General features: G+C 40.8%; 4 protein-coding genes across 6 annotated transcripts in view; 2 read left to right on the forward strand and 2 right to left on the reverse strand.

Annotated features, from left to right (window-relative positions):
• The window catches only part of LOC113928569 (protocadherin gamma-C4), a 340,355-nt gene that overhangs the window by 111,392 nt on the left and 202,759 nt on the right, over nucleotides 1-26,204 (forward strand). The window contains exon 1 of one of the 3 annotated variants that reach the window (XM_035727489.1): nucleotides 24,647-24,809. The exons of the other annotated variants lie outside the window; for them this stretch is intronic. The gene's annotated coding sequence lies outside the window, so the exon portion shown is untranslated. Of the gene's footprint in view, nucleotides 1-24,646; nucleotides 24,810-26,204 lie in introns of those variants that run through there. 3 annotated transcript variants of the gene reach the window in all.
• On the forward strand, nucleotides 4,117-4,737 carry LOC113928584 (60S ribosomal protein L12-like). The gene has a single exon (XM_035727502.1). It carries the CDS (start codon nucleotides 4,201-4,203, stop codon nucleotides 4,696-4,698), a length of 498 nt encoding a protein of 165 aa, XP_035583395.1. The 5' UTR covers nucleotides 4,117-4,200; the 3' UTR covers nucleotides 4,699-4,737.
• On the reverse strand, nucleotides 13,997-15,536 carry LOC113929453 (mitochondrial ornithine transporter 2). The gene has a single exon (XM_027606386.2). The coding sequence runs from the start codon at nucleotides 15,407-15,409 to the stop codon at nucleotides 14,504-14,506; it is 906 nt and encodes a 301-aa protein (XP_027462187.1). The 5' UTR covers nucleotides 15,410-15,536; the 3' UTR covers nucleotides 13,997-14,503.
• TAF7 (TATA-box binding protein associated factor 7) lies at nucleotides 22,173-24,458 on the reverse strand. The gene has a single exon (XM_027606379.2). It carries the CDS (start codon nucleotides 23,733-23,735, stop codon nucleotides 22,686-22,688), a length of 1,050 nt encoding a protein of 349 aa, XP_027462180.1. The 5' UTR covers nucleotides 23,736-24,458; the 3' UTR covers nucleotides 22,173-22,685.

The following is a 26,204-nucleotide window of genomic DNA, read 5'->3' on the forward strand; positions in this document are numbered from 1 at the left end:
GCCCAACGTGGGGCTCAATCTCAGGATCCTGAGATCATGCCCTGAACCAAAATCAAGAGTCTGACACTCAACTGACTGAGCCACCCAGGCACCCCAGTTAGACCATTTTTTATTGGCATTTTGTGCCTCATTGGGTACAAGAGGAATATGTCCAAATTCAGCCCATCTCTAAACTGACCCAATGTTATTTATTTCATGGACTTAGGTGACCACCTTTCATCAGGGTGGTAGCCTTCCAAACAGGATATTGTCGATTCACCTTGGAACTGTCATCCATAAACCAAGCAGCTCTTTGTTAAGTCAATCGAGGGCTGCCCATGTGACAATAGAATCCAGCAAGTCCTTATTCAATTCCAAAGCCAGTCCTAGGGGAAAAGAGGCTTCTACTTGTGAATATTTCCTTGCACTCCCCAGGCAACACAATCCTAAGTGAATCATTTCCATTTTATTATGCAACTTTTTTGAGCATTGCCATCCTCATTAGAGCATTTCACCAATATCACTCTACTCATTATGGGTATTTCAGCTTTCAAGATCATTTTATGTCCTTCAATCACCAGGATAGCTTCAATTAACATCCGATAACAAAGTAGTAAATACCCTTCAAATGGAAATTCTCTTGCCCAAAGTCCCAGTAGTCATTTCAGGGAAGCACTCACAAGCTTTTGTCCTAAGTCCTAGTCTAGGCTCCACGCAGGGCTCTCAACATAGAGAATTTGTCCCTGTCAGCACTCTAGCTTCCATTCCACACTCCGTGGCTCACTCAGGCAATCTTACTGGTTCTCATTTAGTATGTCCAATTAACCTTACCTGAAGGACTGATTTCCATGTCTTCTCTTTTACAATACTAAGGGAGATGTTCCCCAGTCAGGTACAATGTCTGTTCCCCAAATATAATCAGTTAAAAAAGACACAACCACTTCACATAAAGCTTATTCAAGCATACCAGTTCTCCTACAAAATTTTACCATAATTCTATCAACTCATATGTTCCTAACTATAGTCTCTATTAGGAAATTTTTAAAAATTTTTTTTAAAGATTTTATTTATTTGACAGAGACAGCAAGAGCAGGAACACAAGCAGGGGGAGTGGGAGAGGGAGAAGCAGGCCTCCCGCCGAGCAGGGAGCCCGATGTGGGACTCGATCCCAGGAGCCTGGGATCATGACCAGAGCTGAAGGCAGATGCCCAATGACTGAGCCACCCAGATGCCCCTAACTTTATGTTTTTATTAACATCTATAAGACTCATGAGGAGAAATTGAGACAGAAAATTCGATGAGGCTTCCCAAACTGTTTTTTGCTTTTGCAACAATAAGTTTATATGGGATGCTCATGTGAAAGAGCATGTCCTAAACACAGCATTTACTGTGATCTAGGCGATGGGCATATTCAGTGGGTGAATATTGCAGTCGTCATAAAGCCAATCCCACATAACTTGCATATAAAGCGTATCAGTTGCTTCACCTGGGGTGTTCCACTTGGCATTTCTAGAGGGAGATGGATAATCCCTCTTTTTAGGGTAAACAGACCTTACAGTGGCTTTTACCCAGTCCACCAGGCTAACTGTTCCCTCAAGAATAACTTCTACTCTCTGAAAAACAAACTGAGGTTTCTAGAGGGGAGGGGGGTGGGGGGATGGGTTAGCCTGGTGATGGGTATTAAAGAGGGCACATTCTGTGTGGAGCACTGGGTGATATACACAAACAATGAATCATGGAACACTACATCAAAAACTAATGATGTAATGTATGGTGATTAACATAACAATAAAAATTTTAAAGAAAAAAAAAGAATAACTTCTGCATCTCGATCATTTGCCAACTATAATTATTCCATAGTGAGCCATGGGTCCTGTATTAACCCAAACATGCTCTTCCATTCTGCAGCATTCAAAACCAAAAACATAGACCCCAGAGGAGTTATTTTCACAATCCATTTCAGTAAAGGTTTTTCAGGAAGCTGATGATACCAATCTACAAGATAAAACAATTCCTTCACACTATGCCCCCTGGTTCCAGTAGTTTCCTGGTTTTTCCCACACCAACATTGACTATCTTGTTGATGACTAGAAGTCCTAAAGGGACTTTCTTTTGTCCCTGAACAATTTTTTTTTTCCCTGGGATAGGAGTAGGTGGGCAGCTCTGAAGCTAGTGGCCCAAACTCAGATCAATGAAATGACTTTGGTCTAGCAGCAAGGTCTGACCCAGAATTCTCTTTTCTTGTCAGTTTAGTTATTACAAATAACAATAACCAAATGTTAAAAAACAAAATTCAGGGTGCCTGGGTGACTCAGTTGGTTAAGCAACTGCCTTCGGCTCAGGTCATGATCCTGGAGTCCCGGGATCGAGTCCCGCATCGGGCTCCCTGCTCAGCAAGGACCCTGCTTCTCCCTCTAACCTTCCCCCCTCGCATGTACTCTCCCCCTCTCTCTCATTCTCACTCTCTCAAAATAAATAAAAATATCTTTAAAAAAAAAACCAAAAACAAAATTCAACGGAGTAAATTTTAGGATCTAATTGGCTTTATTCAATGATTCATTAATCTAGCAACATCTGCAGCATCCTAGCTAGCAAATAGAAAGGAGCTTTGCAAAGCTGTATAAAATGGAAGGATTTTATAGGCAGAAATGGGGAGGGACAATCAGCAAAAGAAAAGAAAGAATTGTTTCAGGCAAAGTCACCTTCTCTTAGGGGAAAGAGCAAGGGACATTTTTTTTTTTCCAAAACTTCTGATACTGTTCTCTTGCCCCTTTGCCTACTTCTCACTCTTATTTGCTATTCATGACATTTTCTTTGGTTGTTTATTGCCGAAGGCAGACACTTAACCAACTGAGATACCAGGCACCCCAGAGTAGGGGATCTTAGTAGGTAGATTACCTCATCTTCCTTTGGAAGATGGAGAGGGCCCATGTGACAGATTACCTCATTGGTGCTGATCAAAAAATTCTGACTGACCATTAAAGCTACATTTCTGGGAGAGGTTGAAACTGCAATTAGGTTAGGTATTAAACCCCAGTTTGGTGACTTTATTTAGCATAAGTGACTCCATTTTGGGCCTCTGGCTTTCCTTTTAACACAAGGGATTGAATATATTGCCTTTTTCCTTATTTGCCTTTCCTCATGCATTCAGTGAACCAGCTCCTCGTTGGATCCATTCCTAAATTCCATTGGCAACTTGTACCTTTAGTAGCTGACTATAGCACAACTGCTGCTCTAGACCATGGGTGACTGTGTGGCCACACGGAAATCAAAGGTTCTTCATCCCTCACCCTTTCATCCTTTCTCTTCTAAAGCCCCATGCTTCTGTGAGCCAGGGCCAGTCTAGCAAATCCCACTTCACTGACACCAACTCTTTTAAGGTTCTGAATACCCAGTTTCAACATGGGAAGAAATATAAGTTAATTAATCTGATTCATCAAGATTAGAAAAAACTGGAGAGTATGATAACTATTAAATAAGTTGAATATTTCAGAATCAGCTGGCCATGAGTACTACCAAAAATTCAAGGAAAAATAATTACAATCTTATACAAACATTTCCAAAGAATAGAAAAGAAAGAACACTCCATAAAAATGTAATTTGTTTAGCATAACTCTGATATCAAGAAAGGAAAATTAAAAGGCAATATCACTCATTGATATAAATTAAAGGGAGAAAAATCTCACCATTATCTTTATAGATACAGAAAAAGCATTTTTAAAAATTCTGTTTATTATGGAGTAAAAATCTCCTTAAACTAGGAATAAAAGGAAATTTTCTTAATCTTTAAATGATATGGGGCAGCTGGGTGGCTCAGTCGGTTAAGCCTCTGACTCTTGATTTTGGCTCAAGTCGTGATCACAGGGTGGTGAGATCAAGCCTCATATCAGGCTCTGTGCCGGGCATGGAGCCTGCTTAAGATTCTCTTTCTCCCTCTACTCCTCCCCCACCTCCCCAGCCCTGCTCGCACTTGCAAGTGCACATGCACATGCCCATGTGCGTGTTCTCTCTCAGGAAATAAATAAATGAATGAATGAATAAATAAATGTTTAAATGATACGAAAACATTTATAGCAAAAAAACAATTGTAAGATGTTAGAAGCTTTCCTCTGAGATTAGAAACAAGACAAATGGCTTTTGGCTTTCGGCTCGGGGAGGCAAAGATGCAACTTTCTTCGGTCATCCCGAATCCGGGTTCATCCGACACCAGCCACCTCCGCCATGCCGCCTAAGTTCGACCCCAACGAGATCAAAGTCGTGTACCTGAGGTGCACCGGTGGCGAAGTCGGTGCCACGTCTGCCCTGACCCCGAAGATAGGCCCGCTGGGTCTGTCTCCAAAAAAGGTTGGTGATGACATCGCCAAGGCAACCGGTGATTGGAAGGGTCTAAGGATTACGGCGAAACTGACCATTCAGAACAGACAGGCCCAGATTGAAGTGGTACCTTCTGCCTCTGCCCTGATTATCAAAGCCCTCAAGGAACCACCAAGAGACAGAAAGAAGCAGAAAAACATTAAGCACAGTGGAAATATCACTTTTGATGAGATTGTCAATATTGCCCGACAGATGCGACACCGATCTTTAGCGAGAGAACTCTCTGGAACCATTAAAGAGATCCTGGGGACTGCCCAGTCTGTGGGCTGCAATGTAGATGGCCGCCACCCTCATGACATCATAGATGACATCAACAGTGGTGCGCTGGAATGCCCGGCTAGTTAACTACAAAGGAAAATGTTTCAATAAAGGATCATTTGACAACCAGTGGGGAAAAAAAAAAAAGAAACAAGACAAATGCCCATTATTATATCTATTTAATATCGTACTGTAGGTTTTGGCTAGCATTATAAGTCAAAGAAATACAAGTCATGTGGATAGCAGAGGAAGAAGCAAAGTTGTTATTATTTGCAGATGATATTAAGGAGTACACAGAAAATCCAAAGTACCTACAGATAAAATGTTATAATTAAAAATGGTTTAGTAGGGTTGCAGAATTTGAAAAATTAATATCAAATTAGTTTATTTTACAAATGCAACAAAAAGAAGTTGACATTTTAAATAGATATAATTTACAATCATAAAAAGTCAAGTAGCTAGGAATAAGTATAACTAATAAAGTGTAACATCTATGTTGGGGAAATTATATGATTTTATAAAGAGATGTTAAGATGACTTACATAAATAGAGAAATATATAATGTTTGTGAATCAGAAGATTGAATATCTTAAAGTTATCAATTCTCTTCTCCCCCAAGACATTACTTTAAACATTATAATATTACTTTAACATTACGTTGAAATTTGTATGAAAGAATAAAAGTCAACAATAGCTAGGAAACTTCTTAAGAAAAAAGAGCAGGAAGAAAAAACCTGCCCTGCGGTGCCTGGGTGGTGCAGTTAATTAAGAGTTGAATTCTTGGTTTAGGCTCAGGTTTTGATCTCAGGGTCATGAGATCGAGCCCTACATTGGGCTCCAAGCTCAGAGTGGAGTCTGCTTAATACTGTCTCTGCCCCGGGCGCCTGGGTGGCTCAGTTGGTTAAGTGACTGCCTTTGGCTCAGGTCATGATCCTGGAGTCCCAGGACCGAGTCCCGCATCGGGCTCCCTGCTCAGCAGGGAGTCTGCTTCTCCCTCTGACCCTCCCCCCTCTCATGCTCTCTCTCTCTCTCTCATTCTTTCTCTCAAATAAATAAATAAAATATTTAAAAAAAGACTCTCTGCCCCTATGCTAGTGTGCGTGCTCCCTCTCAAGTAAATAAGTAAATCTTAAAAAAGAAAAAGAAAAAGAGGGGTGCCTGGGTGGCCCAATCGGTTAAGTGTCTGCCTTGGGCTCAGGTCATGATCTCGGGGTCCTGGGATTGAGCCCTGCATTAGGCTCCCTGCTCAACATGGAGTCTGATTCTCCCTCTCCCTCTGCTCCACCCCCTGCTCAGGCTCTCCCTCTCTCTCTCTAACAAATAAATAAAATCTTAAAAAAAAGAAAAAGAAAAAACTTGCCCTACTAATAATTATTAAGACTTGTTATAAAGTTATATTAAACAAGGTAGTCTGTTACTGATGCACAAACAGAAAATTTGACAAATATAATAGTTCAAAAATACTTATAAATATGTGTGTAACTTTGGACCATTAAAGAGATGGCAAGTCTAATTGTCTTGGTCTGCTACTCTAACAAAAAACCATAGACTGGTGGCTTAAACAACAAGACATTTATTTCTCACAATTCTTGAGCCTGAGAAGTCCAAGATCAGGGTGCCAGCAGACTAGGTTCTTGGTAAGGGCCTTCTTCCTGGCTTGCAGATGCAAGGTTCTTAGTGTATGCTCACATGGCAGAGAGAAGATACCCTCAACTCACCTCTTCTTATAAAAGCACTAATCCTATCATGGGAGCCCCACCTTATGACCTCACCTAAACCTAATTACCTTGCAAAGGCTCCACCTCCTAACACCATCACCCTGGGAATTAGGGCTTCAGTGTATAAATTTGGAGGTGGGGAGGGCACAAACATTCAGTCCATACACAGATCAATGGAGAAAAGATGAAATGTTCAAATTAAGGGTTATCCATACAGAAAATATTAAATTGGGTCTTAATTTAAGAACTCCAAACTGATCTATGATTTAACTGTCCAAAATAAACATAACAAACAACTTCAAAGCTTTAAGGAAAAATATAAGTAGATATATTGTAACCCTCAGGGGTAGAAATAATTTCTTTAAAAAGATACTGACCATAGAATAAAAGATTAATAAATTTAACTGTATTAAAATCAAGATATCTTAAAACTGTAAAAAGGACAAGTCCTGAGAATGTCATGCACAGCATGGTGACTATAGTTAAAAATACTTTATTGTATATTTTAAAGTTGCTAACAGATTAGATCTTAAAATTTCTTACCACAAAAAAAAAATTATAACTATGTGTGTGGTGGATGATAACTAGACTTATTGTGGTGATCATTTCATAATATATACAAATATTGAATCATTATGTTGTATACCCGAAACTAATATGTTATAAGTCAATTAAATCTCAATAAAAATAAAATATATGAAAAGGTACAAACCAGGAGAAGATACTCACAATACACATACTGACAAAGAATTAATCAGGAACATGTAAAGAACTTCTACAAACGAATATAAACAAAAATGATAATAGAAAAATGGTAAAAGACATGAAGAGACATTTCATAGAAGAATCACACATAACCAGAAGACATATGAAGAGATATTCTTTTGCTATAATCAGAGAAATGTAGATTAAAACCAGGATGAGATAGATTTTTTTACATGCAATTGTTTAAAAATTTAAAAGCCTGACAGAACCAAATGTTGGAAAGGGTGTGGACACAGGAGATCCACTGGGGTTTATATATTGCAAGTGGGTATGAAAATCAGTGCAACTGCTTTGGAAAATAGTCAGGCACTCATAATTACTCCTAGATAAATATTTGAGAGTTCCAGAATTTCTATTCCTAGTTATACACCCAAAAGAAACTCTTGCACATTTACATCAAAGGGTATATATGAGAATATTTATATTGACAGTGTGCACAAGAGCAAATATCAGGAAACAATCCATATGCCCACCAACTGAATGAATAAACAGTGGTATACTCACAAAATGGAATGTTTTACAGTAGTCAGAATAAATAAATTATAGTAATACAACATTATTGGATTTTAACAATAAATATTTAGTGAAAAATATAAGTATACCAAAATATTACATACATTGTTTTACCCTTACTATAAATTTTAAAACAACTATATGAAAAATATGTATGAGGGGAGTAATATATAATACAATAGAAGCCTATTCAAAAGAGCAAAGTGATGTACATGGAATTGAGGATGATGATTACCTTCATTTGGTGGAGGGGAGGACAGGTATGAGGGAGCATGAATATGGTTAGATGTAGTTTATTACCAAGTCCCTAGCATTTGGGGGAGGTGCTATGTTCGCATATTCTTATTACTATTTAGGTTAATAACGAGAGAGATAAATATATATATAGATAGATGATATTGGATAGATAAATAAATAAATAATGCAGGTCACGTATGGACTAATGATGACAGTTTATTATAATCCAGTTCTGTGAACCTGAGTTCCAACGACCTAAAAGAAAGCAGCATATGTGATAGAACATAAAGCACATGGAATTACCAATGACATATTCTTGCTAAAAATGTTTAACCTCAACCTAGCCTTCTCTCGAGGAATCAAAGCCCAGAAACCCAGGGGCCTTCCTGCATTACAGAAGACAGGAACGGAACCATGGCAGGCTCCACACTCAGAACTGAAGACTAACACTGCTGTGCAGCTTCTTCATGACCCAATGGGCACCAGAATCTGAGAATATTCCTATGTCTGGGGCCAAGGAGACAGGGAAGGCTTTTTGTGGGCAACATCTTCAAGAACCCGGATTGGGAACCCAGAGTGCTGGTTAGAGAAGTGTTGTCCGTTTCTCCAAAGGTAGAAAGGAGCCTTTCCTCTGAATCACTAAAGGGCCATTTGATTTTCAACAGCAAAGAAGTTACATGGAAGGTTGCCGTAGTTAACATCTGCCAAGAGTCCAGGTGGCTGAGGAGAACCTAGTGGAACTACTTTAGGCTGGAGTAGAAATACTCATTATAGGGGGTTTGGGTGGCTCAGTTGGTTGACTGTCTCCCCTCGTCTCAGGTCATGATCCTAGCTAGGGTCCTGGGATGGAGCTCCACGTTGGGTTCTCTGCTTGGCGGGGAGCATGTTTCTCCCACTTGCTCTGCCTACTTGTGATCTTTCTCTGTCAAATAAATAAAATCTTAAAAAAAAGAAATACTCATTATAAAGACAACCATCTGGCTTCCTTTTGGTGGAAATAATACCCTTTCTGGGGACATCCTCCCACCCCCTGAATGTGCAGGATTGTTATAGGTGTCAATTTTCTACAAAATTATTTATGACCTGTGAAGTTTTTCATCTCAAGGTGCAGACTAAAAGCCAGTAATACCAAATAGTCTGAATGGGTTTTGAAAAAGCCATTAAGCCTGGTGCAATGAACCAAGCATCAGTTCACCACCATCAACCTTGAAAAGGTAAGGACACAGGATGATACTAGTCTACCTTTTAAACATCATTGACAAAGAGCCTGTATTTAAGTGCTGGCATTAGGAGGGAGCTGAGAGCACTATGGATGGTGCAGTTCACGAGGCAGGCCACAGACTTGGTTGACAGTTCCAACACTGAAATAATTAACTTTCTACAAAAATTGTCAGCAGACATCTGGGCCATTCCACATGAATCTGGAGAGATCAGAGAGACCAGACAGCTACACACTTTGAATGATGCTCAAGTTGGAAATGCAGGCTCCGGATAAAGGGGTACTTTCTGAACTTGAGCAAAAAGTCTCCTGTGACTCGTTTTAAAAAAAGATTTATTTATTTATTTCAGAGCTGGGGGACGAGCAGAGGGGAGGGAGAAGGAGGGGGAAAGAATCTCAAGTAGATCCCTGAGGAGTGCAGAGCCCAACATGGGGCTAGATCCCACAACCCTGAGATCATGACCTGAGCCAAAATCAAGAGTCCAGCGTTCAACGGAGCCACCCAGGCGCCCCTCCTGTGATGATTTTATTTACACAGTTACTTCCTGGAAATATTATCACCCTTTTTTAGAGCTCTGGGCCAGAAGAGAGAGAACCCATTTTTCTTTCTAAATCAGCAACTTGGGGGTATTTTCTTGTTCAAGGAGAAAATAAGCAGGTTTGAAATTCCATTGCCAGATATGTTCCTTCTGAGGTATCGCATACACTTAACAACTACTACAGCTCGGTATCCCGTGAAAGCTAGACAAAGAATGAATTTCTAACTACAGTATCACTGTAGCATTGCAAGATGCAGACCATCTGGCCCTGAAAGTAGACCAAATGGTATTATAAATATCAGAGATTTTTCAAAGTTGAGGATTAAATTATGTTATGTGAAAGTGAAGTTTAAAGTAAGGCTAGGCAGGGGCGCCTGGGTGGCTCAGTTGGTTAAACATCTCTTCGGCTCAGGTCATGTACTCCCCGCCCCCGGCCCCCGGCCCCCGTTCTGGGATCAAGCCCCACATCGAGCCCGCATCCTGTTCCATGCTCAGCAGGGAGCCTGCTTCTCCCTCTCCCTCTGCCTGCCTGTCTGCCTACTTGTGATCTCTCTGTCTGTCAAATAAATAAATAAAATATTTAAAAATAAAATAAGGCTAGGCATCAGAAAAATGGGTTTGACCAATTTAAATCTTAGAGATAAATAACCATCTCATCACACACACACAAATAAATGGTAACTCTGTGAGTGATGGATGTGTTAACTAACTTAATTGTGGTAATCATTTCACAAGATATACAAATGTCAAATCATCACCTTGTATATCTTAACTTACACAAAGTTATTTGTCAATTATATCTCAATAAAACTAGGGGGAAAAAGAAAGAAATACCATGGACCAATTTAAAGAATACAAAAAACCCCACAATACAAAAACAAAACACAATTAAGGAAAAGAGACAGTTCCTTAAATTCAAAGATCCCATCATTGATTTTACACACACATACAATTTAGATTCTGCTTTTTCATTTAAAAGTTTATTCTAGAATATCACTCTTCTAACTGTAAAACAAACATCTAAACCATGAGATCCTTGAGGACAGAAACCAGATATCATTAATGTCTGAATACCCATTTACATTGTAAATGGTGTAGATTAAATATTTTTATTTAGGTAAATAATGATATAAAACTCAAATTTCTTTAAACACATTATTTCAAGTTACTATATTTTTGCCTGGAGTATAGGTCTGAAATGATACAAATTGCACCCAAATATCAAACCATAAGTTAAGGAAATTGAGTAGAAAAAAATTCTCCTGACTTAGATTTCCATCTCTCTTATCTGCCTCAAATTATTTCTATTGAAGATATTTAGTTAAACCTTTGATGGACAACATGTAGAAAAGTCTGCCTACAACTCGGCTGAAACAAGCTCATAGGTGCTGGGCAGGGGGCCGTGGACTCTGAAGAGGTCCGTTTCCTTTTTTTTTTTTAAGATTTTATTTATTTATTTGACAGAGAGAGACACAGAGAGGGAACATAAGCAGGGGGAGTGGGAGAGGGAGAAGCAGGCTCCCCGTTGAGCAGGGAGCCTGAGCTGGGGTTCAATTCCAGGACCCTGAGATCATGACCTGAGCCAAAGGCCAATGCTTAACGACTGAGCCACCCAGGCGCCCTGAAGAGGTCCATTTCCTGCTGGAAGCCAGTTCTGTTCTCTATTCTGCTTTAATCCAAGTCTGCTTGGATGAAGCCCCACGAAGTAGCTACTGACCATTTAAGTATGAAATTTATAGAACAGGGGCACCTGGGTGGCTCAGTCGGCTGGGCGGCCAACTCTTGATTTTGGCTCGGGTTATGATCTCAGTGTCCTGGGATTGAGCCCTGCGTCAGGCTCCTTGCTCAATGAGGAGTCTACTTGAGGATTTTCTATTCTCTCTCCCTCTCTCTCTGCCCCTCCCCCCCGCTTGTGCTTATGCATGTGCTCTCTAAAATAAATAAATCTTTAAAAAAAGAACAAATGTACAAGTAACTTAAAGTAGAAAAATGGTTTTCTTTTTAAAGAAAAAGCAGATGGAAGAGCAGCCATTGCTCTTGAGAACACAAAGGACAACACTGAGCCTCCTTTCCCCAGATGTCTGCCACAATCCCCATTTGTTAACATCTCATTTCTCCGACCCTCTTGTTTCTGGCTCTATGGCTAGAGTTACCACAGAAGCTTCACGGATAGCAAAAAGCTAAAGGAAACTGGAGATTCCACACAAGATTTCCAAAGGTGATAGACACACATGGTGTAGACTATTATTAAGACTGGTAGGGGCGCCTGGATGACTCAGTCGTTAAGCCTCTGCCTTCGGCTCAGGTCATGATCCCAGGGTCCTGGGATCGAGCCCCGCATCGGGCTCCCTGCTCCGCGGGAAGCCTGCTTCCTCCTCTCCCACTCGCCCTGCTTGTGTTCCCTCTCTCACTGTGTCTCTCTCTGTCAAATAAATAAAATCTTAAAAAAAAAAAAAAAGACTGGTAGCCTGCTTGCTTTCAGCTTTACAGGCTTCTTTTTTTTTTTTTTTTTAAAGATTTTATTTATTTATTCATGAGAGACAGAGAGAGAGAGAGAGAGAGAGAGAGGCAGAGGGAGAAGCAGGCTCCCAAGGAGCAGGGAGCCTGATGCGGGACTCGATCCCAGGACCCTGGGATCATGACCTGAGCCGAAGGCAGACGCTTAACCATCTGAGCCACCCAGGCGCCCAGCTTTACAGGCTTCTTAAGAACACTTTTTATTGAGAGAAATTCTGCTGGTCTTGGAGCAGCAAGGAATAATGAGGCTTCCTTTAGTGGTAACAAGAATGACTGTCTATACCCTATGGCCAAAGAACAGGTATTCATCTCCAAGTCTGTGGGGATCAGATGAACTAGGGTTTTTTTGTTTTTGTTTTCTGGGTTTTTTTCTTCAGTGATTAACACATATGATATGGTTTAATAAAATTGCTTTTCTTATGTTTCATTGCTTTATAAAGTCACACCTCATATGCCGTCATCAATAAAATTCCCTGATGGCCAATACCAAATTTAGAAGGTTCAAACATTGTAAAAGAATGACAAGGAGTTATAGACCCCAAGGTAAATTTCAGGATGGGTCAGCCCTATTCACTGTGGAGTGCAAGTACTAAGTTCTGTCTAGTTCTGCCTGAGAGGAGAGCACGTTATCTCTGAATACTGTCATTGACCACCAAACAATGAACAAAAGTTCCCTTGGCTTTGGCACTTTATGTTGCCTTGGAAGGGTTTCTGACTGGTGAGTGGCAGAGAGGACAATGAATAATCCAAAATGCATCAACAGCATTATCCCATTCGTCCATTCCTCAATCTAAAGCCCAGTAGATGGGGTACCTGGGGGGCTCAGTTGGTTGAGCATCTACCTTCAGCTCAGGTCATGATCCTAGGATCCTGAGATCAAGCCCCACGTCAGGCTCCCTGCTCGGTAGGGAGTCTGCTTCTCCCTCGGCCAATGACCCTCATGCCTGTTCCTTCCCTCACTCGCTCTCACTCTTAAATGAATACATAAAAAATCTTAAAAAAAATAAAGCCCAGCAGAGGGGAAGCTTTTTGGGAGGGAAGAAGAGGGAAAGTTGGTACAGATGAAGGCTGCGCTGCTTCCCAAAGGCCTGATGCTGTAGACCACACCTAACTAAGAGTGCAGAATATGATCCCACTTTGAAAATGAATGCCAATAAGAATAGAGCATCTTGAACTATGAATCTATCCTGAAATTAATAATACACAATACATTAACTAACTTGAATTTAAATAAAACCCCCAAAAGATGCTTTCTAAATATATATATATGAACATATATGTAGCCATCAGAAAGGATGAATACCTACCATTTGCATCGACATGGATGGAACTGAAGGGGATTATGCTAAGAGAAGTCAGTCAAGCAGAGAAAGCCAATTATCATACGGTTTCACTCATACGTGGAACATAAGGAATAGTGCAGAGGACCAAAGGTGAAGGGAGAGAAAACTGAACGGGAAGAAATCAGAGAGGGAGACAAACCATGAGAGACTCTGGACTCTGGGAAACAAACAGGGTTACAGAAGGGAGGGGGTGGGGGGATGGGGTAACTGGGTGATGGGTATTAAGGAGGGCACGTGTTGTGATGAGCACTGGGTGTTATTCACAACCAATGAATCGTTGAACACTACACCAAAAACTAATGATGTACTATATGTTGGCTAACTGAACACAATAAAAAAATAAATAAAAAACATATATATATCTAAATATATATACAGATATATAGATGGAGAGAGAGCATCTTGGGAAAATGCAGGACATTTATTCCAAAATTTTAACTCAAGAATGTGGAAGTCACACCAGTATGCAGGTACATCGTCCTCTTAAAAATCTAGATGGGTATTTGGGGTTTCAAGCACCACACAAAACCTTTTTAAAAACTTTAATTGCCTAGTATAGTGAACATGTTAAGTAGAGTTTTAAAAGAGACCCTACAATCTCAAATGGGTTAAGCCATCATTTATGACCATCTTCATGAAACATGGTTAACTCTGTCTTTCTGGTGATACGAGATTAAACATGAAACCAAACTTTTTTACTCACAGCAGATAACCAACTAAACTGCATGTACATGTACAGGTTTATACAAAAGCTGTGATATAACTATATTTGCCATTTCAGATCAGGGTCATAGGCCACCCACTCACTATGTATATCCCACCAAACACAAGAGCAGCCATCTTTCTGTTTTAATACAATTATGGGTAGAAATCATATGATGTAAACTAGAAGTTCTTCTGTAAAGTTTAGAGTAGAAGAAGGGAAGACAAAAAATTCCCATGAAATAAAAACTAATTCCACATTGGTCCAGGACTCCATGAAACCTGAGATAAACTGTAGTCCTCCAAGGCCTTTACTTGGCTCCAGTTCACCAAGACACTTCAGTATGCTTCAAACTGGCTCATCATCATTCTCCTGCTGTATTCATAAGCCAAAAATAGTGACCCATTGGCAGGGAATGCTCGAATCATAGTAGCGGTCAGTCCAGAATATAAGGCTGCTATTCCTTCATTTTTCACAATACTTATAAGAGTTCCCAGAAACCCAGCCTGTTTTCCAGACATGGAAAGAACCTGAATTCTGGATTTGATACAATCCACTGGATAGATGACAAGCCAAAGACAAATTCCAGCAATTCCACCACTTAACATCAAAGGGACAGGGCCTAGTTCATCTTTTGATCTCCCTGAGGCAAAAAATGATCTACTCAGTTCATAGCCACCGAAGAAGAAGAAATAGCCCGGTACTTCTTGAAGGAGAGTGCTCGAGAGTCCTTGGTAGAAGCCCAAGGGGCCTTCCTTTCTAAGGATACTCTTCACGACTGACCAGATTGTATTTTGGCTTTTTGCTATTTTCCCTGACATCTCCATTTCGTACATGGTCTGCAGTCGGCACTTGACAAGCTCAGTGGGGCACAGGGCCAGCGCAGCAAACGCGGAGGCTAAGGAACCCGCAGCTGCCGTCTGCAGATCACTCAGCCTCGCCTGCTTATCCAGTCCAACCACTTTCCTCACAAGCTCTTGGCAGAAGCCATAGCACATGAAGAGGACAGAGTTCTCGGCGACGTAGGCCATCAGCGCAGGGCCGGTTCCTTTGTAGAAGCCCCGCAGGCCCACTTGGGAGTACGTTTTCAGGCAGCAGTCGGTGAGGCCCTTGTACAGGCCGGGGAACGTCTGCATCTTCACTTTCACTGTGTCGAAAGGCTGCCCGGTCAGGACACAAGCCGTGCCCCCGACCGCGCCCGCTGTCAGGTCGATGGCGGCTTGGATGGCAGGATTGGACTTCATGTTCTCACACTTCTGCTGGTCTCTGTGGGAGGCGACTCTCTGGAGCTCAGGGCAGGTGTCTCACGCCCAGCCGCCCATTCTCGACTCTCGGTCCTCGGCGGGAGAAGCCGCTTAACCCCAGGCTAGGTCTCGGGCCGCTCTCCGCGCGCACGGAAACAACGCCCCGCCGGCCTGCTCACGCCCCGCGCTCCAGCGCGCCCTGCCGCCCGTCGCTCCCAGGCCCGGCCCCCGTCCGCCGCCGCTGCCTCGGCTCGGCCCGGCCCGCCCGGCGCCCACCGGCCCCGGACACGGCTAAGTACACACCTTGTTTTTCTCATGTAGGCTCCACGCCGGAGCCCGACGCTGGGCTTGAACTCACGGCAGTGGGATGGAGCCCTGAGCTGAGCTCAGAGTCCATCGCTTAACCGACTGAGCCCCCCCGGGCGCCCGGTAAGTACACACTTTTAATGAATTATAATACAGCGATTGAAAGCTATTCGATAAATTCTTGCACTTACGGCCAGAGACTCTAGACGCCGCTGTTAACCGGCCGCGAAAGAAATGCTGCTTTCTTTTTCCGCTAGGACTCCCCTCCCCCTCTCCCCACACCTTACCAGGCAAAACAAAAGGGGATATGCTCCTAGTTCGCTGGGCCTGGAGTCAAACGGTCAAATCTACAGAAACAGAGGTTTAAGATAGGGAAGACAAACTACTTGGTGGGGGGTGGTTTACATGACAATGGGTGGCACCCTTAAGGTCTCTAGGCCAGGAAAGGCAGCTCTGCAGACCTGTGGGCCCCGCCGCGCCTCCCCTGACCCTGCTCTTCCCCGCCCGGGGACGCTGGCGGAGGAAGGCGCTCCGCCCTGGCCGCGGAGCTGGAGAATGGCTACTTTCGTGGCAACATCGCCAAGGGTCTGGGGCCGGTGCCCTGGGAACTGGTGGCTCCGAGTCCTCATCATTTCTAGAGGTAGGACACGGCGTTTTACAATTGGCGTGGAACACGGGTATTTATATATTCACTAAGCAAGGTGACCGAAAAGAGCTGTGGGGCTGCGGTGCTCTTTCCGGGCTCGTGCCGAGGTTCTTGAGGAGTCACAGAGCCTGACGCAGCAGCGGATGATCGGGATATAAATGACAACAGGCCTAGCTTCCAAGGCAAGGTGCGGTTTTGGACATTAGCTTGAGGACACCGCTGTCGGGACACGCTTTTCCCTCCCAGATAGATGCTCGTAATCCCAGCGTGAGAACGAGTTCTCTTAAGGTTTACATTCTAAGGCCTCCTCGGTATTTTACTTTGGGGGTAAAAATAAAATGGGCTCAGGTCATGATCCCGGAGTCCTGGAATCGAGTCCCACATCAGGCTCCCGGCTCAGGGGGGAGCCTGCTTCTGCCTCTGACCTTCTCCCCTCTCATGCTGTTTCTCTCTCTCTCTCTCTCAAATAAATACATAAAATCTTTTTAAAAAAATAAAATGGAGGGGGCAGGAAATAGGCTGAAATGATTCTCCCTTCGGAAAGCTTTCCTTGTCTGATTATCTTTGGCTGTCGATTAATCTATAAAAGTGAGGCACTGAAAAGCAGATGGTGCGTGAATAGTTTGCCAACAGGTAGACTTCATTGTAGTAGATAGTGACCTGGCCTTTTCTTTGGAGAATGCCCAAATGTCAGTATTTGAGAGAACACTGCCATTTTACATTAGAAAAAGATTTTAAAATTTTTCATGTCATATTTGAGGGATTTTTAAAAATTTATTATACTTTTTTTTTAAGTAAACTTTACCTCCAACTGGGGTTAGATCTCACCAGCCCAAGATCAAGGGTTGCATGCTCTACTGACTGAGCCAGCCAGGTTCCCTGAGGGATTTTTTTTGTTATGTTTTGATATTACCCTCAGGAAAGTCAAGGAGAAAAAAAGTATATTTTAATATTTATTGTGGAGGCCCTATCAAGTTATCTAGAAGTGTTTTCAATAGTTCAAAATGACCACTGATTGTCAATTAATTACATCTGGTTTATTATTTATTTAAAAAAACACATACTGAATTTTTACAAACACAAGCCATACAGGAAACTGTAATAAATCATAAACTGCTTTTGAATTAAGTTCATACATATGTTTTGGAGAAGCCAAATTAGTGATCCAGGCCAGGGATCACAAGGGCATTAATAGGGAAATGGTCTATACCTTCACTGAATTGCCAGAATAGTTGCATAAATAGTAGAGACAGAGATCAAATTCCACGCATTTAACTAAACTGCTGGACTTGGATAGAACAAATTCCAGCATATATTAGATCACTGCCCAAGATAATAGGTGAACAACTGAAACCAACTTTCTTTTTATTCTAACTAACCAAAGTGTTGATGCTTCTTGTTTTAAATTGAAGGACTTCTTCCCAAGCATACATACCAGAAAATAATGGCAAAGAATTTGCAGCTTTTCATTGAAGACCACTACCCATGACAAGATGAATGCCCAAATCACAGGCTTCCTAGCAGTTAGACTGAATGGCCAGATAGGATTACCAGAGAAAGTAGGGTGTGAGCGAAAGCCTGAATGACAAAAAGCCAAACATGAGAATATCTGGAGACTGTTCCAAGAAAAGGGAACTGTACATGCTAAATAAAGCTCTGTGGTGAGAAAGAGACTGGCATTTGAAGTACAGAAAAAAGTCCAGTATGACTGCTGTGTAGTGAGCAGTCTTCCCAGTCTATATTTTCACATAGAATTCTTACTGGGTAATAAAAGATAACCAGAGTTTAAGACACAGTCCTTCAAAGACATGAATTCTCACAATTTGTCCAAATTTTCATCTCAAATAAAAATTTGATCTCCAAATTAAAAATGTCAGGCTTTATGACACTTAGAACTGAATATAAAGATCCCATTTACCTAGTCTGTAGAGAATGAAAATTGGATATTGATATGAATGTTTATTGCAGCATTTGGTATAATAAAAAATTTAAAATGGAACAACCTAAGTGACCAGCAATAGGGGAGATTATCTTTTTAAAAATCTGTATCATGGGACGCCTGGGTGGCTCAGTTGGTTAAGCGTCTGCCTTTGGCTCAGATCATGATCCCAGGGTCCTGGGACCAAGTCCAGCATTGGGCTCCTTGCTCAGCAGAGAGCCTGCTTCTCCCTCTGCCTGCTGTTCCCCTGCTTGTGCTCTGTCTCTCTGACAAATAAGTAAACAAAACCTAAAAAGAATAAAAATAAATAAAAAAATAAAAATCTGTATTATGAACAGAAGCAGTAAATCTATATATCCTGATAGGGAAGGATCCTTATATTTTTGAGTCATAAAAATTTTCAGTAGTGCCTACAACAAAATCATATATATTTTTTGCTTTACAAAACTACATAAACATATATAATTAATTGTACACCAAATAAAGGCCTGGAATGATACATCTCAAAATGTTAACAGGTTACTTTAGAAAGTTAGTGTGAAAGGGACTTTACTTTTTGTCTTTTGTAAAATCTCTGCACTGTTTAATATTGAAAACTGTAGCCCAACTACATACCGTACTCATTAGCCAGGGGAACTGTGAGAAAAGTGAGTCCTTTTGGTAACACAGGACTTACTTTAAGGAAAATGGGTCCCAATCTTCTTACGTTTTTGTCTTTTGAAGTTTATGTAAGAGATTAATTACTCTTATGGAGTTCTTAATATTAATACAAAGCCAAACTATAAATATATCAAGTAAAAAACAAAGTTGTAGTAGTTAGCTGAGTCAGTTTGTTTATGCTGCGGATATATTTGAAGTACACTGTTTCTGCTGTAATTAGATTCTTTCATTTGAAATCAGCCACTTAAAATGGCTTTCTTTATACTTTTCTTTTTGATCATTTTTGAATTCAATTATTTAATCCCTGTTATGTTCAGATACTAGTTTGCTTTTGTTGTTAATAATGCAGGTGCCCTGCTTTTATTGTTAATTTACTAAGTTTCAGGCATTGTTCTAAGTCCTTTATTTGTATCAACTCAATACCCAAAAGCCAACTCAACAGTCCTATGAGATACACAGTGTTACCACCTTCATTTTAATAATGAGAACACTAAGGAAAACAGATTACTTGCCCAAGAGCACATGACTAACAGGTCACTGAGCTAGCATACAAACCCAGGCACTGCATCTCTTGAGCTTGAGATCTTAAATCTCTTTACTGTTCTTTAGTAAGTTTACAGTGACTAACAAGCCACATTGCCTACTTTCAGTGAATTTACAGCGAGTTTACATCCCCTAGTCGGGGATGAGCCATAGGTAGTTTACACTTCAGTATGATAAATGCATAAGACTATTTATCCCAGCAGGGGTGCTTGGTGGCTCAGTTGGGTAAGCACCTGCCTTTAGCTCAGGTCATGATCCCAGGATCCAGTCCCACATCAGGCTCCCTGTTCACTGGGGAGCCTGCTTCTCCCTCTCCCCTGCTTGTGCTCTTTCTGTGTGTCAAATAAATAAAATCTTAAAAAAAAATACTATCCCTAGCATCTCCTAGAGTACATTGATACTATAATAGACACTAGATGTTTAGTTCAGTACTTCATATCTAGCATTTGGTACTTTATGGCACAATAAGTATTTGTGGAATAAAAGGGAAACGCAGAGTAGAGGCAAATCCATAATTGAGTTGCTCTAGATGGAGATCAAGAAAGCCTTGCTGGAGTTCGTGATATTTGAGAACTGAGGGTTAAGTAGAATTTGGCCAAATGGAAAAGGGAAGTCTTCTAGATGTGGACTGAAAATAAGTGAGAAGATGTGCTGAGATGAAGCTGAAAAGGTAATTGGAGCACTTATGATCTTGTGCCTTTTTATTTTTTTTTTTAAAGATTTTATTTATTTATTTGACAGAGAGAGAGAGAGAGAAGCAAGAGAGGGAACACAAGCAGGGGGAGTGGGAGAGGGAGAAGCAGGCTTCCCGCTGAGCGGGGAGCCCGATGCGGGGCTCGATCCCAGGACCCTGGGATCATGACCTGAGCCGAAAGCAGACGTGTAACCGACTGAGCCACCCAGGCGCCCCAATCTTGTGCCTTTTTAAAAATACAAACTTAGTTCTGAAAGCAATGGTGTACCATTGAAGGGTTTTAAGCATGAGAATAACATGATGAAATATATCTTAGGAAGATGACTTTGATGGCCAAGTCAAAAAACTAAATTAAATTAGATAGTAAGTGAAAAAAAAAAATGTTTATACACACACACAACCAGTTAGGAAGTTACTGCCATTTGCAAGGCAAGAGATAACAATGACTTGAACTAGGACAGTGGCAGGGGGATGAGGTAGTGATTGAAGAGCTTTAGGAAGTAGACTCAGTAGTCTAAGGGTGAGTAGTCAAAGGTTATGGCTTAAGCTTCTAGCTTCTTTAACTGGGATGGGTGGTAGGGCCATTTATTTTCTCTTAGTCCTAAAACAAGGAAGAGCAGGTTTTCAAGGAAAAGGAGGAAATGAGAGGAGTTCTCTTTTCTGAACATTTGTAGCTGAGTTGCCTGAGGGATACTTACAAGGGTTTCTAGTACACAGGTGAATATACTAAACTGAACTCTGAAAGGATCAGGCTTGGAAATAAGGATTTGAGAATCAGCATAGTGCTAGTAACTGAAATGGTAGTCACACAATCACTAGACCATTTTGTTACTGTACACAGCATCTCTCCTTCCTATTATAGATGGAACTCAGCCATCACTGGTGTTGACACCTTAAGAATATTTTGATAAATGCTCACTGTAAAAGGCAAATATGGTGGGAGCTTTTCAGGTATTAAGGCTGTTAAGTGTAGCAAAATACCAATGTACTAAAACGAAATTTATTACCTGTCATACTATTGTACTAAGAAAACTTGCTTCTTTATTATTTGCAAATATCAAGAAATAACCCAAAGTTTTGACACTGAGAGAAACCTTAAGCCTCCATATCCTGTACTGAAATCTTAATAGTCTGACATTTTGGTAAAAGAGAAATGATCAGATGTGAGAGAAAAATTAGTGAGATTTCCAAACAGTAGCATGTATGATTTTAGACTTGAGAGGTCTGAACAATTTTAACATTTCACCACTGCTGTTTCTGGTCAAATACAAAATTAAGGTGGGCTTAAATATTTGTTTCATGAGGCCAATTTTCAAACCAACCTTTAATCCCAGCCTGTCAGAAGTGAATTGCATGCAACTCTGCATTTTGTAAATTTTTATTTCAAAAATTGCTCAAGTGTAAAGGCATTAGATTAGAATCTTAAGGACATATGAAAATTGTTTAAGAAAATTTGAAATACCCCACTATAGTGATGACTTCCTTTTGAACAATTTTGATTAACTGACATGGACATAACCTCAATTCTGAGAATACTATTAAATAATTGCAGGCATTGAAGTTGAAAATATTTAGAAATGCAATCAATCTAAAACAATGGGTTGATTCAGTGAACAGTACTTGATATGATAGCCTTTGTTTTGTTTCTACTATGTTAACCAGATGAGTGTAGTGCTTAAAAAAAAAAAAAAAAGGTAAAAATAGACTTTCATGTACAAAACTTAGGATAGTTTAGGTAGGTTCTGTACCTAGTGTTTCTTAACCTGCAAATGGAACAGGTGGGTTGGAAAATTAACATAAGGCACAAAGATGACATTTCCCAATTTCTTTGACCCTACTGTGTTTTCCTAAAACCCAACATTAACTGCTTCTTTCCCTACAAAACAGGATCAAATCACTGTCATTAAACCCCGCCAAGAAACCACCTCACAAGAGGATCTGATATCCACCACCCCTAAAAAAGCAAGACACACAATAAGGTGAAAATTAGTTGCTTTTATTGTGCTAAAACAGCATTATGAAATGATGTGCAACCCTACATACGTTAAGAATGCTTTGAATAGCTGGGAAAATAGCTACCACTTCGTGGGAAAACATGCAAACTAGCTTCACTGTCTGCAGACTTGACTCCACTTAACTGATTTTGGATGACATCACAGACAAGCAACAGCCATTTATGGCAAATGGAGAAATAGCAAAGTCCTGTGGTGAAGCTGCGATTACTAAGGTTGAACTATTTATTCCACTAATCCTACAATCATTTATCTGTCTATACACTCCTACTTCCTACAGGATAAATAGCAAAGTGATTCTGACAGAAAATAAGATAGCAATTCACATGTGTATTTGTCTGTAAGAAATATTCAGTAGAAGACAGTGGAGAAAATGAGAACTACTGCACTGTTATATCTAGTCCAAGTGATGAAGCCAAGATTCTTCTTTCAATGCTGAGCACTCTAAGGAATGAAATTAAGTATGAGAGCTCTTCTCACTTCTCGAGGAGTGATTCTAGCTCTTCTTGCAAAGAATTGAGCTGCTCCTTTTCTCGGTCTTCCTTTTGTTTGAGTTCATCCAGCACAGCCTGAAATCTGTTCTTGAGAGCCAGGTTTTCCACTTTCATAATGAGATCCTCCTGTCGTTTTGCCCTATCCTGGGTCTCCTGGAGCTTGCCTTTCATATTATCAATCTGTTTCTGAATTCCCATAACCAGCTGATTGGTTCCCTCATTTTCTTGGTGCTGTTCATCTGATTCATTCAGCTTGTCATGCAGCTGTCTTTCCAGATCTTCCTCAGTGTCGATGATGTTTATATCTTCTTCATCTTGATGCTGCGTCTCATCTTCATCTTCACTGCTGCTGCTGAGGTCGTTGAATATCTCCCGAAGTTCATCATGTTCTAATGAGTCATGGCCCTGCCTGTGACCAGACATTCCTGGAGAAGAGATATCAAGGCCTTGGTTTTCTGTTTCTTTTGTTTCATCTTCAGCAATTATCTCCCAACGAGTACTCACAGCTTCAGCATCTGTACTTAGCAACCGCTTCACTTCCTTCTCCACATCTGGAGATTCAATATACTTCTTCTTTGCTGTCTTCCGGAACCTTCTCTTTCTGACATTTTTTAGAGGCAGAGTGATTCCATGGTTCCATATAAACTTTTTCTCTTTGTCCTTATCCTTTTTCTTGCTTGCTTTGGGATCAGTAGTAGCAACTGGTTCCTCCACAGGAGGATAGAGATCACCATCAACTGTGGAGACAAGCATCTGACATATATCAGCTGTCTTGTAAAAAGTTTTTTTATCAATGGTTTTCAAACTTTCCATAACACACGGCAGATCTACCAATTTTGAGGCCAGTGGGACCCGGTCCACTCTGACGATTCCATGACGTCCATCAGGGTGTAACTCAATTGTCAGTCTGTCCTTCAGGTTGACATGACCAGACTGTACTGCCCGCCTCACAGTAGAGGCGTATTCCGGAGGTAGCCGTAAGATAAACTGGCTCTCTAGTTCGTGAGGAGCATCATCTTTGCTCTTACTCATCTTTACTTGAGACTCACTTCTCTAACAACCACTTGTTGCACTAAAAGTTCCAGCTATTGCCAACAATTAGAAAGACCAGTTTGTTACGAACTGAAATCCTTAATTACAAAAAAAGTTTTAAGCAGAACAGGGGCTAAGCGTCTATTCTGTCTTAATATTGAATTAAGGCCCAAGTTTTTAGAAATATATTGTGACAATTCCAGTCGTTAGGAACACTAATCAGTTAGGTCCACTTAAATCTATTAGCTGCAATGCAAGTTCCGACCTCTAGATGCCGCTGCCGGACAATGCAGACGGAGCTAGCTAGCAGGAAAGCAAATGGCGGCTTCTGCGGAATGATTTTTGACACAAAAAGTAAGGCCCAGCAGACACTCCCAATCCAATCTCTCCCGGAACAAAGGTATTCAAAAAGCAGGACACAGCTTTCTTCGCCTTGGGTACTTACAATCCGGTGACGATTATAAACCCAGCTTCTCCGAAGAGCAGCGAGCGGAAAAGAAAGCCACTCAGACCAAGACGGCCGGGAGCCGAGCGTCTCCTTCTTTATTCCTTTGTTCTTCCCGGGTCTTAAGAAAGTGATCCGCTACCGATCATAACGAAATGCCGAGGACGGGCAGTGCGAAATCTCGCCCAGATCCGCAGCTCGCAGCGCCACACTCGGCAGCTCCGCAGCCCGGCAACTCAGCGGTTCTCACTCCGGAGCTGCAGAACCAGCGGAGAAGAAAGCACTACGTCACACCGCCGGGCGGGAGAAACGGCTATGAATGACAGCACGATTAAAGCGGAAGTGCGTGTTGCTCCAGCGCGCGCAGGCGCAATTACGCTAGCCGGGGACTTGTCTCGCGAGAATTTGACTTAACGCGAGAAAAAGATATTTTTTTTTTTAAAGAGCTATAGATTTGAAAATATTTAAAGGCAATGCTTGCAGGAAAGACATTGACCCTCCGCTAAGCCAGAACTTTTACCGGTCGCAGTGGGTCCGGATAGCTCCTAGGCTTCTGAATGATTGCCGGAGATAGAGCATCCGTGCGGAAAGCGTCTTTGCCTTTGGAAACATCTCGGATGCTCCCCACGGTATATCCAAATCTGGAGCAGATACAAAAAATTATAGTTAACCATATAGTGGATTGTAAAGTACCCAAATCATTGGAGTGAGGACATGCTGACCATTATATAATTCTAAGTATATGTTTTGTTGATTATGAAAATGCCGTGAGGGGACCCATGCCTTAGGGACTTTTTGTTTTGAAGGACCCCAAGGCAACATGGGTGATTTCTCTTTTTAATACGTTTGACGTGGATATAAACGTAAACGGAGAAGTAAGTGTTCTGCTGGAGGCACATACTCGTTTAGGACAGAGTTGTCTGACGAATGATCTGATTGAAGTAGAATAAAATTGAAGTGTTACTCCCTATCACGCTTTTGCCTGTAATTTTTAAGTTAGGGATTTTTTTTCATTCCATGTCTACTATTTTGAAACTGTTTAATGCTTGTCTCTTCTATGGGTAGTGAGGTATTCATTTGCATGTTTTGTAGTATTTAGGCCTAAATATGTAACAGTTTCCACTTGCACCTATTCATTTCCGTTCATTTTTTGATAGGATCAGTTTGGTAAAGCATCAAGGTCTTTAAAATTTTATTTCTATCTTCTAAAGTATGAACTGCGTATAAATTTAAGAGAACTCACCTAAAATGTGGTTAATACTTTCAAAATTTGCTTTATTTGTTTAGGCACTGACTATCTCTCTTGCCCCAGATTGGAAGCTCTGTGATAATCAGGAGTTTTTGGTTTCCTGTGTTCATTGTGTCCCAGTGCCTAGTACCAAAACATGGAAGACACACAAAAAATATTTGCTAATTGAATGAAACAGTTGATCCGTGACATAATATATAATGACATATAATCTAATTCCAATAATAATTTGTGTAAGAAAATACATTCTGAGTCACCTTAAAATGAGATAGATCTACTTTATATACATTTTCTCTCTAGTCAAGGACAGTGCCAATTGTGAGTGGAGAGGTTTGCTAAAAGTGTGTGTGAATGTGTCTTCTTTGTTTTAGGTAGACTGTGATACTGTGTATCATGGGAGGAAATTAAAATGGCCTGACACCAGTTTGGTTTTTTTGTTAAGTTTGAAGGAAAAATTACATTCTTCCAGATAACTGCATTAGTTTTCTTTGTTGAAGAATGTTAGCTGATTTAACTATAATTTCCAGAATCATCTATTTTCTCTTTTTGAAGGTGAACTTTTTTTCACTATGCTGTCCCTTAATTATACCTGGTTTTACTTATTTTATACATATAAGAGGATATCTGCTGGCCTCTGCATAGAACTGTATTTAATCATATAAAATATAAGGACATATATAATATAATGTAATGACATATATGAAAATAATCCAAATACTGCTTTGCATTTTATTTTTTTAAGATTTTATTTATTTATTTGACAGAGAGAGACACA

The sequence above is a fragment of the Zalophus californianus genome, chromosome 5, assembly GCF_009762305.2.
Source record: "Zalophus californianus isolate mZalCal1 chromosome 5, mZalCal1.pri.v2, whole genome shotgun sequence".
Taxonomy (NCBI): Eukaryota; Metazoa; Chordata; class Mammalia; order Carnivora; family Otariidae; genus Zalophus; species Zalophus californianus.

What these genes read in the sequence shown, in the direction of transcription:
- LOC113928584 (XM_035727502.1), top strand. Translation starts at nt 4,201, where the DNA reads ATGCCGCCTAAGTTCGACCCCAACGAGATCAAAGTCGTGTACCTGAGG.
- LOC113929453 (XM_027606386.2), bottom strand. Translation starts at nt 15,409, where the DNA reads ATGAAGTCCAATCCTGCCATCCAAGCCGCCATCGACCTGACAGCGGGC.
- TAF7 (XM_027606379.2), bottom strand. Translation starts at nt 23,735, where the DNA reads ATGAGTAAGAGCAAAGATGATGCTCCTCACGAACTAGAGAGCCAGTTT.